This window comes from Panthera tigris, chromosome A1 (genome assembly GCF_018350195.1).
Source record: "Panthera tigris isolate Pti1 chromosome A1, P.tigris_Pti1_mat1.1, whole genome shotgun sequence".
Classification (NCBI taxonomy): Eukaryota; Metazoa; Chordata; class Mammalia; order Carnivora; family Felidae; genus Panthera; species Panthera tigris.
The window spans coordinates 85,972,499-85,990,389 of record NC_056660.1 but is presented as its reverse complement, the minus strand read 5'-3'; the positions used below and the strand labels follow the sequence as shown (position 1 = coordinate 85,990,389).

Below are 17,891 nucleotides of genomic sequence, written 5' to 3'. Positions count from 1 at the left end.
CACTCCACCAACATTCAGACCCATGTAACCATGTAAATGCAGCATCCTGTGGAGCAGTACCAATGATACAATGGATATCTAATAACTTTACAACAATTTGTATTAACCAGATATTTTGAAATTATTTGAATTTGTATTAGAAAATATTTTTATTTGTGATTATTGAATTACATGTACAAACCAATAGTTTGATGCTACCAGATCATTATTATTGATAACAATTTGAAGGTAGGTAATAATTTGAAGTTAGTAGGTATCAGAGACATTGACATTTTGCATATTTATATATTTGGTATCATTTTCTCACCCAAAAATTTTCCAAGTGCCACTTTCATGTCCCTGTTTCTCAGGCTGTAAATGACAGGATTCAGGCTGGGAGGTAACAGAGAATATAACACAGACATAAAGAGGTTCAGCGATGATGGGGATTTTGAGGTTGAACCTAAATATGCAATACATCCAGAAAAGAGGAACAAGGCTACCACAGTTAGATGGGGCATGCAGGTGGAGAAGGTTTTAAACCTGCCTTGTGAAGAAGGAATTCTTAGAACTGTGGAAATAATATAAACATAGGAAGCAACCATTAAAATAAAACATACAAAAGCAAAACAACAACTAACAATAATAAACATATATTCTAGACTTTGCTCCCCAGAACAAGCAAGAGTAAGCAATGCTGGAATATCACAGAAAAATTGATGCACCATGTTTGGCCCACAGAAATGGACAGAGAATGTACCTGCAGCATGAATGGATCCATAGACACACCCACTAAACCATGATGCTGTCACCATCTGCACACAGGTACCTCTACTCATGATGGCCTCATAGTGCAGGGGACAGCAGATGGCAGCATAACGATCATAGGACATCACTAGAAGGAGGGCAAACTCTGTGCCAGCAAAGAAAACAACAAGAAAAACCTGTAAGGCACATCCCACAAAGGAGATGGAATGACTGTTGTTCAGAGAGTTCATGATGGATTTGGGGACAGTGACAGAAATATAACAGATATCAATCAAGGACAGATTTTTCAGGAAGAAATACATAGGGGATTGGAAATGCTGGTCAATGGTAGTGATTGTGATAATGAACAAGTTGCCCATCAGTGCTTCCAGGTATATCAACAAGAAGAATGTGGCATACAGTCTCTGAAGCACCTCATTATCGGGAAGTCCCAGGAGCAAAAATTGTGTTACTAGGGTCACATTGGTTAGTTTCTCAGGCATGATGATTCTTTTATCTGGAAACATAAGAAAAAAAATTCTTGTCATCTTCAGAAACTGTCTCTTTTTGTTGGTTCTGTTTTCAGTTTATTGTGAGAAAGTATTATATTAAGACAGTCATTTAGTCAGATGAGGAATTTTTTTCATGTGATATCCTAAAATTTGTGCAAAAAATAGAAAATATTACCTCAGACATCCATAGATGAGGGATTTTTTTTTACCTTGATGGAATAGGTTAAAAGTAGCAGGAAAATTTGGAATGAAATGAGTAATTTCTTTACCCATTCTTGGAAATTTGCTTTAGTTCATTGTGACCTGTGTTCTTGGTATATTTCTGGTTTATTTATGCTTCAAGTTTGTATTTAAGATCTAGTTAGTTAACATACAGTGTAGTATTAGTTTCAGGAGTGCAATTTAGTGATTCACCACTTACATATAACACCCAATGTTCATCACAAGTGCCCTCTGTTATGACCATCTCCCTTCTAGCCCATCCTCCTCCTACCTTCTCTCCAAGAAAGCTCAGATTGTCCTCTATAACTAACAGTCTCTCTTATGCTTTGACGACTCAGTATGAATAATGGGGAGGTTATTTCTCTACTTATCTCTATCCTATTACAGCATAGGTAAATAAGGAGGGAAGAGATGGGTAGAGCTGAATATTATCTTTTATATTTTTCTGTGACAATGATAGAGACTGTGACAATAATATACATTTTGAGTGTAATCACGGTCACAATAAAATCACTGCATTCATACCAAGACTTTAAGAAGAAAATATGTAAGATTTATTTGAAGTCAATAAAATCCAAAAAGTATTTATATATTATGAATTATGTATTTTCCTTCAATAAGGACACATGACTACTAGGCAGCTAATAAACAAAATTAAAATACAATACTATCTTATTTTCATGAAGGAAAGTGGAATGTAAATGGTGAAATAAACTTACCTACTTAGACATATCAACAGAGATGGAATTACATTGGGATGCTTATAATGAATTCATAGAGGTTTGAAAGAAATTCACTTACCTAATACAAATCCAGTTTCCCTAATTTTAGGAGTCAATTATTTAAGACACTGTGGACCTTAAAGAGAAAAATGAAGCTAACAAAGTACACTTTCTCACTTCTGAATCAAAGTTGAAAGCTGGATCTTTAGTCCAACAGGTAAAAATTTCTGTTTAAATGCTGCTACTGCTCTGGTTTCCGGTGCATTGCTGAATGACAGTCTCCTCTCCGCTGGAGCACAGATTCAGTGGGCACTTATATGGGTCTTAGATTTTTGTGTGTATTTACAATTGACTAACTAGAATGAGAGCTAATTAACTGCATTAACCATATGCTCTGATTGTCTCATGTTGTCATCACATACAATATGAAGCTGGAAGTGCAAGCAATTAGGTCCACATTAAGATTTTTTTCCCCCAGTAAGGCTGCATACCATGAAACCTTCTAATTAGTAACAAGAATACTGTTAATAGACCTTTGTGAAACTTTACTTTGTCAGGTAATGGATTGATTTCAGTTATAAACTAATATTTTTAAAAATTTTTATGTTTATTTTTGAGAGAGAGAGAGAGTGAAAGAGAGACAGAGAGAGAGACAGAGAGAGAGAGAATGGGAGAAGGGGAGGGGCACAGGGAAAGGCAGACTCAGAATCCCAAGCAGGCTCCAGGCTCGAGCTGTCAGCACAGAGCCCAACTTGGGGCTCAAACTCGTGAACCATGAGATCATGACCTCAGCCAAGTCGGACGCTTAACTCACTGAGTCACTCAGGTGCCCCTATAAACTCATATTTGAACAAAAGTGATTGACTCTTTCTTTTTATTTTGCTAATTATTTGATTTTTTAAAATATTTGTCATAAGCAGGACATCATTCCTTACACCATATAAAATATGTAAGATATAAGATGATGGAGAAACTTAAATTCCCCTTTTTTTTAAATCTCTGCTGTATTTTATTTCCTTGGGGGGAAATATCAGGTATGTTACCTGTACTCATTTTTTGCAGTTTCCTGTGTATTTGGAATATACAAATGCAAAAGGCATATACATTGATATAAGTAAGATCTTACTAGGTTTTTTTTACCGACTTTTTAAAACATTTTTCAGAAGCACATAGAATACTATTACAATTTAAAATTGATTGATTGCATAACTAAACTCATAATTCTTCATAAAAGTCAAAATTATTCCCAATTCCAAATTTACCAATGTATGTACAGTAATTAAGTAAAATATCAGGGAGCCTGGGTGGTTCAGTTGGGTAAGTGTCTGACTTGATTTTGGCACTCCCAGTTCATGAAATCAAGCCCCCTGCCAGGCTAAGTGCTGACAGTGCATAGCCTGCTTGAGAGTCTCTCTCTCCCTTTCTACCTGTTAAGCCCTCAAATTAAATAAATAAACATTTTTTTTTAATGGTTTTTCTTTTTTTTTTTTTAATTTTTTTTTCCAACGTTTTTTATTTATTTTTGGGACAGAGAGAGACAGAGCATGAACGGGGGAGGGGCAGAGAGAGAGGGAGACACAGAGTCGGAAACAGGCTCCAGGCTCCGAGCCATCAGCCCAGAGCCTGACGCGGGGCTCGAACTCACGTACCACGAGATCGTGACCTGGCTGAAGTCGGACGCTTAACCGACTGCGCCACCCAGGCACCCCAAATAAACATTTTTTAAAAGGTAAGTAAAATGTCATTTTTTCCCACTTAACTCTTGGCTACTATATACAATTTATTTTCAAGTCTTATACAATTTGACTGATGTTACCAAATCATGGAATTGGAGTTTTATACATTTTACCCCCAAAAAGCACCAGGTTTGACAATTACCTATGGATAACAATGTCTTTGCTTGAGTCCAGGAGTCCAGTACCAAAGCTCAAGCAAACCATTATAGCAAAGTGTCCATGACTGAATGCATTGAAGACAGAAAGGGAATATTTCACTCTACCCATGTCACCATTTTCCTATGGCAGCACAGATCCATGTCAAGAGAGATCCTCTTGCTTTAAAATGTCTTCCAAAGAGGGAAGTAAGAGCATGTGAATAAGCACTCCTATCTCTACATTATGTGGGAAACTGCCAAAGAGACCATGCACAATACTGAGGTGATTTCCAAAGTGAGAGGTGGGGACAGGCCTGAAACAGTGAGAAAGGCCAGAATGCATCAAAAGTAGATGGATCCTATTAGCCATTTCAAAGACTCCATCATGAAGCACACACAGGAGCCATTTGTTACATTACACATGCAGATCTTCCAAGTGGTTCATGGGTACCCTCCATGCTCTGCATGCTTCATTCACACACACACATCCTGCCTTATGGCCAAGTCCCTGTGCATTTCTCAGAGGGAAACAAACAAAAAAAGAATGAGTTTGCAGACAGTGAGTGAACATGTATATAAAGGTGACCCAAATCTGTGGGATTAGAATGAGTACATAAACTTAAACATTCAGCATTACAATAGGGAAAACAAATAAGAGGTTTCCAGCACTTATCTCACTTGGCAGGTGGAAGAGAAGGCATAATATCTTGATTCCTCCAAAAAAGGAAACAGGAAGTGTGGAGTCTGTATATAGAAGAAAGAGGTTTGGAAAAACCTGAATACCTAGTAGGTCTGACAGATGATTGTTCTTGCTTGATGCCATCCATTAAAGACTAGAGGAGGTGACTACTTTTTCAAGTGCAAGACAGTAATATAAGACTTGAAGGAATTTGAAAAATCCATTAAATATACCACCAAAGGAATATAATGATTTTCTAGTAATTGGTCCCCTCAAGATAAAGAATTCTAGTTTGCCTCCTAAATAATTCAAAATATCTATTATAAAGAAGCTCAGTGAGAACTACAACAAATCAACAGAGACAGAAAACAATAAAGAAAAAAATAGAATTCAAGAGAGGGAAATCATAAAAATGAACCAGATGAAAATTCTGGAGCTCTGGAGAATAGTAAATGAAATTTTGAAAAATTGCAACAGAAAAATCAAGAATAGATTTGATCAAACACACAAAGAAAAAAAAGGTACTGCAAACTTGAAGACAGGTCATATAACATTAACCAGTCAGAGGTGAACAAACACACAAAAAGAATGAAAAAGAGTAAAGAAAACTAACACAATTGGGTGCCTGGGTGGCTCAGTCGGTTAAGTGTCTAACTTTAGCCCAAGTCATGATCTCACGGTTTGTGAGTTCGCGCCCCACATCAGGCTCTGTGCTGACAGCTTGGAGCCTGGAGCCTGCTTTGGATTCTGTGTCTCCTTCTCTCTCTCTGCACCTTCTCAGCTCATGCTCACACTCTGTCTCTGTCAAAAATAAATAAAATTAAAGAATTTTATTAAAAAAATTAAAAAAAGAAAACTAACACAATTAGGGAATATCATCAAGGAAATGTATATATATATATATATATATATATATATATACATATATGTATCTATACACACACACACGCACACATGCACTACAGAAGCCCCAGAAGAGAGAAAGTGTAAGAAAGTGTATTTAAAGTAATAATAACTGAAAATGTCCTAAATCCAGAGAGTGGATGGACATCCAAGTTATTAAAGCTCATGGTGCCCAAGATTTATAATTAAACTATATAAAACAAAGACAAAAACACAATTTTATAAAAAGGAAGAAATTCCTCACATACAAGGTAACAAATAATCTATCAGCATATTTCTCAGAAGTAAAAATACAAGCCAAAGGGGCCCCTGTGGCTCAGTCTGTTAACTTCCAACTTCAGCTCAGGTCATGATCTTGCAGTTTGTGAGTTCAAGCCCTACATCTGGCTCTGCGCTGGTGTGTAGAGCCTGCTTGGGATTCTCTCTCCCTCTTGCCTTCTCTCACTCTCTCTCTCTTTCTCTGCCTCTTCCCCCATTGTTCTCTCTCTCTCTCTCTCTCTCTCAATAAATAAATAAACTTAAAAAAAAAGAAAAGAAAAAGAAAGAAACAATACAGGCCAGGAGAGGTAGGGTGATATATTGAAGGAAAGAAAGAAACAAAAATGAAAGAAATTAGAGAAAGAGAAGAAGAAAAGAAAGAAAGAAAGAAAGAAAGAAAGAAAGAAAGATCCAACCAAGTATTCTTTACCTATAACAGTTGTTCTTCAGAATTGAGGAAAAATAATTTCCCAAACAAACAAAAGCAGAAGTAGTTTAACATTAAATCTGAATTAAAATAAGTGTTAAAATGAGTTCTACAAGCTTAAATTATTATAAAAAACACGAATGCATGAAAATATATAACACATTCATAAAGGTAAGTATATAGTTTGAAGCATCATTCTCTAATACTGTAATATGGTTGTGAGTTAATCACTTAGCTTTCATATAAAGGTTAGAGGGCAAAACTATTAAAATAACAATAGCTACAATAATGTGTTAATGGACATACAATATAAAACAATATATATTTCGGAGAGAGAGAGGGAAGATGGAGGCGTAGGAGGACGCTGGGCTCACCGCACGTCCTGCTGATCACTTAGATTCCACCTACACCTGCCTAAATAACCCAGAAAACCGCCAGAGGATTAGCAGAACGGAGTCTCTGGAGCCAAGTGCAGACAAGAGGCCCACGGAAGAGGGTAGGAAGGGCTGCGAGGCGGTGTGCGCTCCATGGACTGACAGGAGGGAGCTGGGGCGGAGGGGCGGCTCGCCCTTCCAAGCAGAGCCCCCGAATCTGGCTGGCAAAAGCAGAGGGGCCGGATGGACTGTGTTCCTCCAGCAAGCCGACTTAGAGTCTGGGAAGTCATAAGTTAACAGCTCTGCTCAGAAAGCGGGAAGGCTGGAGGACAAAGGGAGGGAGAGTTGCTGAGCCCCCGGACAACAGAGCTCAGCTTGGCGGGGAACAAAGGCACTCACCAGCGCCATCCCCCCGCCCATCCCACAGCCAAAATCCCAAAGGGAACCAGTTCCTGCCAGGGAACTTGCTCGCTCCGCGAAAACACCCAACTCTGTGCTTCTGCGGAGCCAAACCGCCTGCAGCAGATCTGACTCCCTCCCATGCCACAGGGCCCCTCCTGAAGTGGATCACCTAAGGAGAAGTGAGCTAAGCCTGCCCCTCCTGCCCCCATGCACCTTGCCTACCCACCCCAGCTAATATGCCAGATCCCCAGCACCACAAGCCCGGCAGTGTGCAAGTAGCCCAGACGGGCCACGCCATCCCACAGCAAACCCCACCCCTAGGAGAGGGGAAGAGAAGGCACACACCAGTCTGACTGTGGCCCTAGCGGTGGGCTGGGGGCAGACATCAGATCGGACTGTGGCCCTGCCCACCAACTCCAGTGATACACCACAGCACAGGGGAAGTGCCCTGCAGGTCGTCACCACTCCAGGGACTATCCAAAATGACCAAATGGAAGAATTCCCTTCAGAAGAATCTCCAGGAAATAACAACAGCTAATGAACTGATCAAAAAGGATTTAAATAATATAACTGAAAGTGAATTTAGAATAATAGTCATAAAATTAATCACTGGGCTTGAAAACAGTATAGAGGACAGCAGAGAATCTCTTGCTACAGAGATCAAGGGACTAAGGAACAGTCACGAGGAGCTGAAAAGCACTTTAAACGAAATGCAAAACAAAATGGAAACGACGACAGCTCGGATTGAAGAGGCAGAGGAGAGAATAGGTGAACTAGAAGATAAAGTTATGGAAAAAGAGGAAGCTGAGAGAAAGAGAGATAAAAAAATCCAGGAGTATGAGGGGAAAATTAGAGAACTAAGTGATACACTAAAAATAAATAATATACGCATAATTGGTATCCCAGAGGAGGAAGAGAGAGGGAAAGGTGCTGAAGGTGTACGTGAAGAAATCATAGCTGAGAACTTCCCTGAACTGAGGAAGGAAAAAGGCATTGAAATCCAAGAGGCACAGAGAACTCCCTTCAGACGTAATTTGAATCGATCTTCTGCACGACATATCATAGTGAAACTGGCAAAATACAAGGATAAAGAGAAAATTTTGAAAGCAGCAAGGGATAAACGTGCCCTCACATATAAAGGGAGACCTATAAGACTCGTGACTGATCTCTCTTTTGAAACTTGGCAGGCCAGAAAGGATTGGCACGAGATCTTCAATGTGCTAAACAGAAAAAATATGCAGCCGAGAATCCTTTATCCAGCAAGTCTGTCATTTAGAATAGAAGGAGAGATAAAGGTCTTCCCAAACAAACAAAAACTGAAGGAATTTGTCACCACTAAACCAGCCCTACAAGAGATCCTAAGGGGTATCCTGTGAAACAAAGTACCAGAGACATCACTACAAGCATAAAACATACAGACATCACAAGGACTCTAAACCCGTATCTTTCTATAATAACACTGAATGTAAATGGATTAAATGTGCCAACCAAAAGACATAGGGTATCAGAATGGATAAAAAAACAAGACCCATCTATTTGCTGTCTACAAGAGACTCATTTTAGATCTGAGGACACCTTTAGATTGAGAGTGAGGGGATGGAGAACTATTTATCATGCTACTGGAAGCCAAAAGAAAGCTGGAGTAGCCATACTTATATCAGACAAACTAGACTTTAAATTAAAGGCTGTAACAAGAGATGAAGAAAGGCATTATAGAATACTTACAGGGTCTATCCATCAGGAAGAGCGAACAATTATAAATGTCTATGCGCCGAATACCGGAGCCGCCAAATATATAAAACAATTACTCAAAAACATAAGCAACCTTATTGATAAGAATGTGGTCATTGCAGGGGACTTTAACACCCCACTTACAGAAATGGATAGATCATCTAGACACACGGTCAATAAAGAAACAAGGGCCCTGAATGATACATTGGATCAGATGGACTTGACAGATATATTTAGAACTCTGCACCCCAAAGCAACAGAATATACTTTCTTCTCGAGTGCACATGGAACATTCTCCAAGATAGATCATATACTGGGTCACAAAACAGCCCTTCATAAGTTTACAAGAATGGCAATTATACCATGCATACTTTCAGACCACAATGCTATGAAGCTTGAAATCAACCACAGGAAAAAGTCTGGAAAACCTCCAAAAGCATGGAGGTTAAAGAACACCCTACTAACGAATGAGTGGGTCAACCAGGCAATTAGAGAAGAAATTAAAAAATATATGGAAACAAACGAAAATGAAAATACAACAATCCAAATGCTTTGGGATGCAGCGAAGGCAGTCCTGAGAGGAAAATACATTGCAATCCAGGCCTATCTCCAGAAACAAGAAAAATCCCAAATACAAAATCTAATAGCACACCTAAAGGAAATAGAAGCAGAACAGCAAAGACAGCCTAATCCCAGCAGAAGAAGAGAAGTAATAAAGATCAGAACATAAATAAACAATATAGAATCTAAAAATACTGTAGAGCAGATCAATGAAACCAAGAGTTGGTTTTTTGAAAAAATAAACAAAATTGACAAACCTCTAGCCAGGCTCCTCAAAAAGAAAAGGGAGATGACCCAAATAGATAAAATCATGAATGAAAATAGAATTATTACAACCAATCCCTCAGAGATACAAACAATTATCAGGGAATACTATGAAAAATTATACACCAACAAATTGGACAACCTGGAAGAAATGGACAAATTCCTAAACACCCACACGCTTCCAAAACTCAATCAGGAGGAAATAGAAAGCTTGAACAGACCCATAACCAGCGAAGAAATTGAATCAGTCATCAAAAATCTCCCAACAAATAAGAGTCCAGGACCACATGGCTTCCCAGGGCAGTTCTACCATACATTTAAAGCAGAGATAATACCTATCCTTCTCAAGCTATTCCAAGAAATAGAAAGGGAAGGAAAACTTCCAGACTCATTCTATGAAGCCAGTATTACTTTGATTCCTAAACCAGACAGAGACCCAGTAAAAAAAGAGAACTACAGGCCAATATCCCTGATGAATATGGATGCAAAAATTCTCAATAAGATACTAGCAAATCGAATTCAATGGCATATAAAAAGAATTATTCACCATGATCAAGTGGGATTCATTCCTGGGATGCAGAGCTGGTTCAACATTCGCAAATCAATCAACGTGATACATCACATTAATAAAAAAAAAAAAAAGAGAAGAACCATATGATCTTGTCAATCGATGCAGAAAAGGCCTTTGACAAAATCAGCACCCTTTCTTAATAAAAACCCTTGAGAAAGTCGGGATAGAAGGAACATACTTAAAGATCATAAAAGCCATTTATGAAAAGCCCACACCTAACATCATCCTCAATGGGGAAAATCTGAGAGCTTTTTCTGAGATCAGGAACATGACAGGGATGTCCACTCTCACCGCTGTTGTTTAACATAGTGCTGGAAGTTGTAGCATCAGCCATCAGACAACAAAAGGAAATCAAAGGCATCAAAATTGGCAAAGATGAAGTCAAGCTTTCACTTTTTGCAGATGACATGATATTATACATGGAAAATCCGATGGACTCCACCAAAAGTCTGCTAGAACTGATACATGAATTCATCAAAGTTGCAGGATACAAAATCAATGTACAGAAATCAGTTGCATTCTTATACACTAACAATGAAGCAACAGAAAGACAAATAAAGAAACTGATCCCATTCACAATTGCACCAAGAAGCATAAAATACCTAGGAGTAAATCTAACCAAAGATGTGAAAGATCTGTATGCTGAAAAGTATAGAAAGCTTATGAAGGTAATTGAAGAAGATATAAAGAAATGGAAAGACATTCCCTGCTCATGGATTGGAAGAATAAATATTGTCAAAATGTCAATACTACCCAAAGCTATCTACACTTTCAATGCAGTCCCAATCAAAATTGCACCAGCATTCTTCTCGAAACTAGAACAAGCAATCCTAAAATTCATATGGAACCACAAAAGGTCCCAAATAGCCAAAGTAATTTTGAAGAAGACCAAAGCAGGAGGCATCACAATCCCAGACTTTAGCCTCTACTACAAAGCTGTCATCATCAAGACAGCATGGTATTGGCACAAAAACAGACACATAGACCAATGAAATAGAATAGAAACCCCAGAACTAGACCCACAAACGTATGGCCAACTCATCTTTGACAAAGCAGGAAAGAACATCCCACGGAAAAAAGAAAGTCTCTTTAACAAATGGTGCTGGGAGAACTGGACAGCAACATGCAGAAGGTTGAAACTAGACCACTTTCTCACACCATTCACAAAAATAAACTCAAAATGGATAAAGGACCTGAATGTGAGACAGGAAACCATCCAAACCCTAGAGGAGAAAGCAGGAAAAGACCTCTCTGACCTCAGCCGTAGCAATCTCTTACTCGACACATCCCCAAAGGCAAGGGAATTAAAAGCAAAAGTGAATTACTGGGACCTTATGAAGATAAAAAGCTTCTGCACAGCAAAGGAAACAACCAACCAAACTAAAGGCAACCAACGGAATGGGAAAAGATATTTGCAAATGACATATCGGACAAAGGGCTAGTATCCAAAATCTATAAAGAGCTCACCAAACTCCACACCCGAAAAACAAATAACCCAGTGAAGAAATGGGCAGAAAACATGAATAGACACTTCTCTAAAGAAGACATCCGGATGGCCAACAGGCACATGAAAAGATGTTCAACGTCGCTCCTTATCAGGGAAATACAAATCAAAACCACACTCAGATATCACCTCACGCCAGTCAGAGTGGCCAAAATGAACAAATCAGGAGACTATAGATGCTGGAGAGGATGTGGATGTGCACCGCTCTGGAAAGCAGTGTGGAGGTTCCTCAGAAAATTAAAAATAGACCTACCCTATGACCCAGCAATAGCACTGCTAGGAATTTACCCAAGCGATACAGGAGTACTGATGCATAGGGGCACTTGTACCCCAATGTTTATAGCAGCACTCTCAACAATAGCCAAATTATGGAAAGAGCCTAAATGTCCATCAACTGATGAATGGATAAAGAAATTGTGGTTTATATACACAATGGAATACTGTGTGGCAATGAGAAAGAATGAAATATGGCCTTTGTAGCAACGTGGATGGAACTGGAGAGTGTGATGCTAAGTGAAATAAACCATACAGAGAAAGACAGATGCCATATGGTTTCACTCTTATGTGGATCCTGAGAAACTTAACAGAAACCCATGGGGGAGGGGAAGAAAAAAAAAAAAAGAGGTTAGAGTGGGAGAGAACCAAAGCATAAGAGACTGTTAAAAACTGAGAACAAACTGACGGTTGATGGGGGGTGGGAGGGAGGGGAGGGTGGGTGATTGGGTATTTAGGAGGCATCTTTTGGGATGAGCACTGGGTGTTGTATGGAAACCTATTTGACAATAAATTTCATATATTAAAAAAAAAAACAAAAAAAACCAGTATATATTTCAATATCAAAACAAACGATGTGAGAGGGAAAGTAAAGAAATAAAATGTTGGTATATGATCGAATTTATCAGTTAATATAGGTTGTTATAACTATGTTTTAGATAAGCCCTATAGTAAACACACAGTAGACACACACACACACACACACACACACACACAATGTATAGTAGATGAACAAATGCTAAACAGAAGGAAATTAAATTATAACACCACAAAAATTATTAAATTACAAAGACAACATATGTGAAACAAAGGGATAAGTAAAATAAAAATCAGCCAAAAAATAATAAGATAATAATAATTCATCATTTAATATAATTATTTTTTTATTTTTAAGTTGTGTGTTTATTTAATTTATTTTATTTTTTTATGAAATGTATTGTCAAATTGGTTTCTTTTTTTTTAAATATGAAATTTACTGTCAAATTGTCAACACCCAGTTTGACAGCCAGTATTGTCAACACCCAGTGCTCATCCCAACAGGTGCCCTCCTCATGCCCATCACCCACTTTCCCCTTCCTCCCACCCCCATCAACCATCAGTTTATTCTCAGTCTTTAAGAGTCTCTTTAAAAGTAAATACATTAAATACTCCAATCAAAAGACAGAGTAGCTGTGGCGCCTGGGTGGCGCAGTCGGTTAAGCGTCCGACTTCGGCCAGGTCACGATCTCGCGGTCCGTGAGTTCGAGCCCCGCATCAGGCTCTGGGCTGATGGCTCGGAGCCTGCAGCCTGTTTCCGATTCTGTGTCTCCCTCTCTCTCTGCCCCTCCCCCGTTCATGCTCTGTCTCTCTCTGTCCCAAAAATAAATTAAAAACGTTGAAAAAAAAAAATTAAAAAAAAAAAAAAAAAAAAAGACAGAGTAGCTAAATTGATTTTAAACTAGAAGACACAACTTTATCATGCCTACAAGACTTAACCTCAGCATTAAAAGTACACAGGCTAGAAAGGAGGAAATGGCAATAGTTATTCTATGCAAATGAAAATCAAAAGTGAATAGGGTAACCATGTTTATATTAAACAAAATAGGCTTTAGGACAAATATTGTAACATAGATAAGGAAAGTCATTATATACACAGGTCAGTGTATCAAGAAGGTATAACAATAGTAAATGCATGTGCACCCATTATAGAAGCACAAAATATATACAAAGGAAATATTAACATATTTGAAGAAAGAAATAGAAATACAAAAACAGTAAGGGACTTCAATATTCACTTTCAATAATGGATAGATCATCCATGTAGGAAATACATTTTAAAAATGGCCTGGAGCTATACTTTAGGCCAAATAGACATATAAACATGTACCTGTTATTTTGTCCAACAATAGGAAAATAAAGATTTTTCTCAAGCCCACATGGAATATTCACCCACACAGATAATATGTTAGGCCACAATAAATTTCTTAAAAATTTAGGAAGACTGAAATTATACCAAATAACTTTCTTTTATTAATATGTTATTTCACATTGGTTGATTTGCAAATATTGATCCTTCCCTGCAGCCCAGGAATAAGTCCCACTTGATTGTGGTGAACATATCTTTAATGTACTGTTGGATTCAATTTACTAGTATTTTACTGAGAATTTTTATATCCATTTTCATCAGAGATATTGGCCTGTAATTTTCATTTTTTTTTTTTTTTTTTTTTTGTGGAGTATTTGTCCTGTTTTGGAATCAAGGTAATGCTGGCCTCAGATAATGGGTTTAGACGTTTTTCTTCTATTTCTATTTATTTGGAAGAGTTAGAGAAGAATAAGTATTAACTTCTTCTTTAAATGTTTGGTAGAATTCCCCTTGGAAGCCATTTGGCCTAGGACTGTTGTTTTGTGGGAGGTTTTTGATAACTGATTCAATTTCTTTTCTTCCTACGGGTCTGCTCACATTTTCTATTTCTTTCTGTTTCAGTTTTGGTAGTTTGTGAGTTTCTAGAAATTTGTCCATTTCTTCCAGACTGTCTCATTTGTTGGCATATGTTTTTTTTTTTTCATAGAATTCTCTTATAACTATATTTCTGTGGTGTTAGTTGTGTTCTCTCCTCTTTCATTTGTGCTTTTATTTACTTTGATCCTTTCCTTTATCTTTCTGGTAAGTGTGGCTTTGGGTTTATCAATTTTATTAATACTTTCAAAGAACCAGCTTTTAGTTCCTTGATCTGTTCTGTTTGTTTGTTTGTGTAGCATTTATTTCTGCTCTAATCTTTATTATTTCCCTTCCACTGGCTGTAGGCTTCATTTTCTGTTCCTTTTTTTCCTCCTTTAGGTGTAATGTTAGGTCGTGTATTTGAGACTTTTCTTGCTTCTTTCTGAAAAATATTGGAATATTTTTAGAATAATAGGTACTAACTCTTATTTAAATGTTTGGTAATAATCACCTCTGAAACCACCTGGTCCTGAACTTTTGTTTCTGGGGAGATTTTTGATTACTGCCTTAATTTCTTTGGTAGTTTTCAGTCTGTTCCATTTTTATATTTCTCCCTGCTTCAGTTTTGGCGGTTTATATGTTTCTAGGAAAGTATTTGTTTCTTCTCAGTTGGCAAATTTGTTGGCATATATGTTTTCATAATATTCTCTTTTCACTGTATATCTGTGTGTTGGTTATTTCTTCTCTCACATTTGTGATTTTATTGATTTTGGTCCTGTCTCTTTTTTCCTGGATAAGTCTGGCTAGATGTTTATAAATTTTATAGACTTTTTCAAAGAATTAACTCCTGGTTTCATTGATCTCTCTCCCTCTCTCTCTCTCTCTGTCTCTCTCTTTTTTCCCTAGGTCCTTTGAGAGTAAGGTTAGGTTGTTTATGTGAGATTTTTCTGTCACTTGATATAGGCCTGTATTGCTATAAACTTTCCCCATGGAACTTTCTTTTCCTCATACAGAGGTTTGGGGACATTGTGTTTTCATTTTTACATATTTCCATGTACTTTTTATTTCTTCTTTGATTTATCTGGCTGATCCATTCATTGTTTTGCAGCCTGCTATTTAACTTCTATGGATTTGTGGTCTTTCCAGCTTTTTCCTTGTGGTTGACTTCTGGTTTTATAGTATTATGTTCAGAAAATTTGCATGATATGATTTCAATCCTCTTAAGTTTGCTGAGGTTTGTTTTGTAGGCCAATATGTGATATATTGTGGAGACTATTTCTTATGAACTTGGAAAAATGTATATTTTGCTTTTTTAGGATGCACTTTTCTGAATATGTCTGTTAAATCCATTTTCCAGTGTGTTCTTCAAAGGTATTGTTTCCTTCTTGACTTTAAGATTAGATTTTTCTGTTCTAGATGTTCTAGATGTAAGTAGGCAGTAAAGTCCTCTTGTGTTAATTGTATTTCTTTTGATTAGTTCCTCTGTTTCTTATAAACAGTTTCATGTATTGGAGTACTCCCTTGCTGGGTGCATAAACATTTATTATCCTCTTGCTGGATTGTTTCCTTTATTAAAAAACGTCTTTCACTGTCTCTTTTTACAGTCATTGTTTTAAAATTTATTTCATCAAAAAAACCTATTTTTTTCTGAAATATGTATTGTGACTTTGTCTTTCTTTTGACATTCATTTTCATGATAAATAATTCTACATCCTCTCACTTTAATTCTTCATATGACTTTAAGTCTGAAATTGCTCTCTTTTAGGCAACATATAGATGGGTCTTGTTTTGGCTTTTTTTGTTTTTTGTTTTTGTTTTTTTTAACTCGCATTCCAGGGAATTACTGATAGATATGTATACATTGACTTTTATTACTTGTTTTGTGTTTTTTTTTCTGATCATTTTTTTTCTCTCTTTCATGGTTTGCTGGATTTCTTTGAGCATATATTTGGGTTTTGTTTCTCTTTATTCTTTGCATATCTATTATTGGTTTTTGATTTGTCATTACCATTAGGTTTGCATATAACATATTCTGCATATAGCACTCTATAGTAATTTGATGGCTGTTTAAGTTTCAACCTGTTCTTTATTCCTCTCCTGCAAACGTTTTTGGTATGTGGTGTCATATTATTACATCCTTTTATTGTTTTCGTTCCTTGCCTGATTTATTTTACAGAAATACTTATTTTTACTGCTTTTGTGTTTCCTACTTTTATGCTGTATTTTTGGTCTTTCCTTTCCTCCCAAAGAGTCTCCTTTATCATTTCTTGCAGGAGTGGGTTAGTGGTCATGAACTCCTTTAGTTTTTGTTTGTCTGGGAACTATCTCTCTTTCTATTCTGGATAGAGAATTCTTGGCTTCAAATTTTTACCATTCAGCACTTTAAATATATCATGCCACTCCCTTCCAGCTTGCAAATTTTCTGCTGAAAAATCTATTAATAACCTTATGGGTTTTCCCCTACTATATTCCTGTCTTCTTTTGTTTTGCTGATATATATTTTCTTCTTTATCATTACATTTTGCCATCTTAATTACAATTTGTCTTGGTGTAGATCTGCTTTTGTTGATTTCGTCTGAGACTCTGTGTGCCTTGGATCTAGCTATCTAATTCCTTCCCCAAATTAGGCAAGTTTTCAGCTATTATTTTTCAAATACATTTTTTTTTGCCCCTCTTTTCCTCTTTCTTCTTCTTCTGGGATCACTATAATACAAATACTATTATGTTTGATGGAGTCACTGAGTTCCCCAAGTCTATTCTCATTGTGCATAATTATTTCTCTCCTTTGTTCAGTTTGATTACCTTCCTTTACTCTAGCCCTTAGGTCACTACTTCATCCTTCTGCTTCTTCCAGCCTGGTGTTCATTCTATCAAGTGTGTTTCTCATTTTGTATTTGAATATTTTATTTCTTTTATGTTATTCTTTATCTTTGTGTTAAGGGTCTCACTGATGCCTTCTCCTTTTTTTCTCAGGTCCAGCAAGTATCTTTATGGTCACTACTTTAAATTCTCTATCAAATATGCTACTTATATATGCTTCACTTTGATCTCTGGGCTTGGCCTTGTCCTGTTCTTTGATTTAAGAAAATTTATCTATCTTCTCTTTACGTCTAAGTGTTTGTATCTGTTTCTGTGTGCTAGGGAAGTTAGCCACAACTGCTGTTCTTGAGGGTAATGGCCTTATGAAAAAGATGTCCTTAGTGATCTGCCACATAGTGTCCTCTGTTCCCCAGCATCTCATTCATGTTTCATGTAACATCTCCAATGTGTGCTATGTGTACTCTGCTGTGTGTTCTGGTCACTTTATTTTTTTGAGGTCAGAGGATCTGCAAAGGCTCTCTTTGCCTGTTGTGGGTGATATTTTGTCCCTGGCCTGAATGGGGTGAGTTTTAACTAGGTATGCTCTGGTCTGCTTGTGAAATATGACCTTTCACCACCTTTGCCAGAAGTGAGGCCCTGCAAAACTC

The 17,891-nt window shown here is 37.2% G+C and overlaps 1 protein-coding gene across 1 annotated transcript; it reads right to left on the bottom strand.

Annotated features, from left to right (window-relative positions):
• Positions 1–281: 281 nt before the first annotated feature.
• On the bottom strand, positions 282–1,229 carry LOC102957981 (olfactory receptor 14A16-like). Its single transcript, XM_007084998.2, has one exon. It carries the CDS (start codon positions 1,227–1,229, stop codon positions 282–284), a length of 948 nt encoding a protein of 315 aa, XP_007085060.2.
• Between the last annotated feature and the right edge of the window lie 16,662 nt (positions 1,230–17,891).

Bases quoted from the DNA above. Each gene is read 5' to 3' on its own strand.
- LOC102957981 (XM_007084998.2), bottom strand. From the start codon at position 1,229: ATGCCTGAGAAACTAACCAATGTGACCCTAGTAACACAATTTTTGCTC.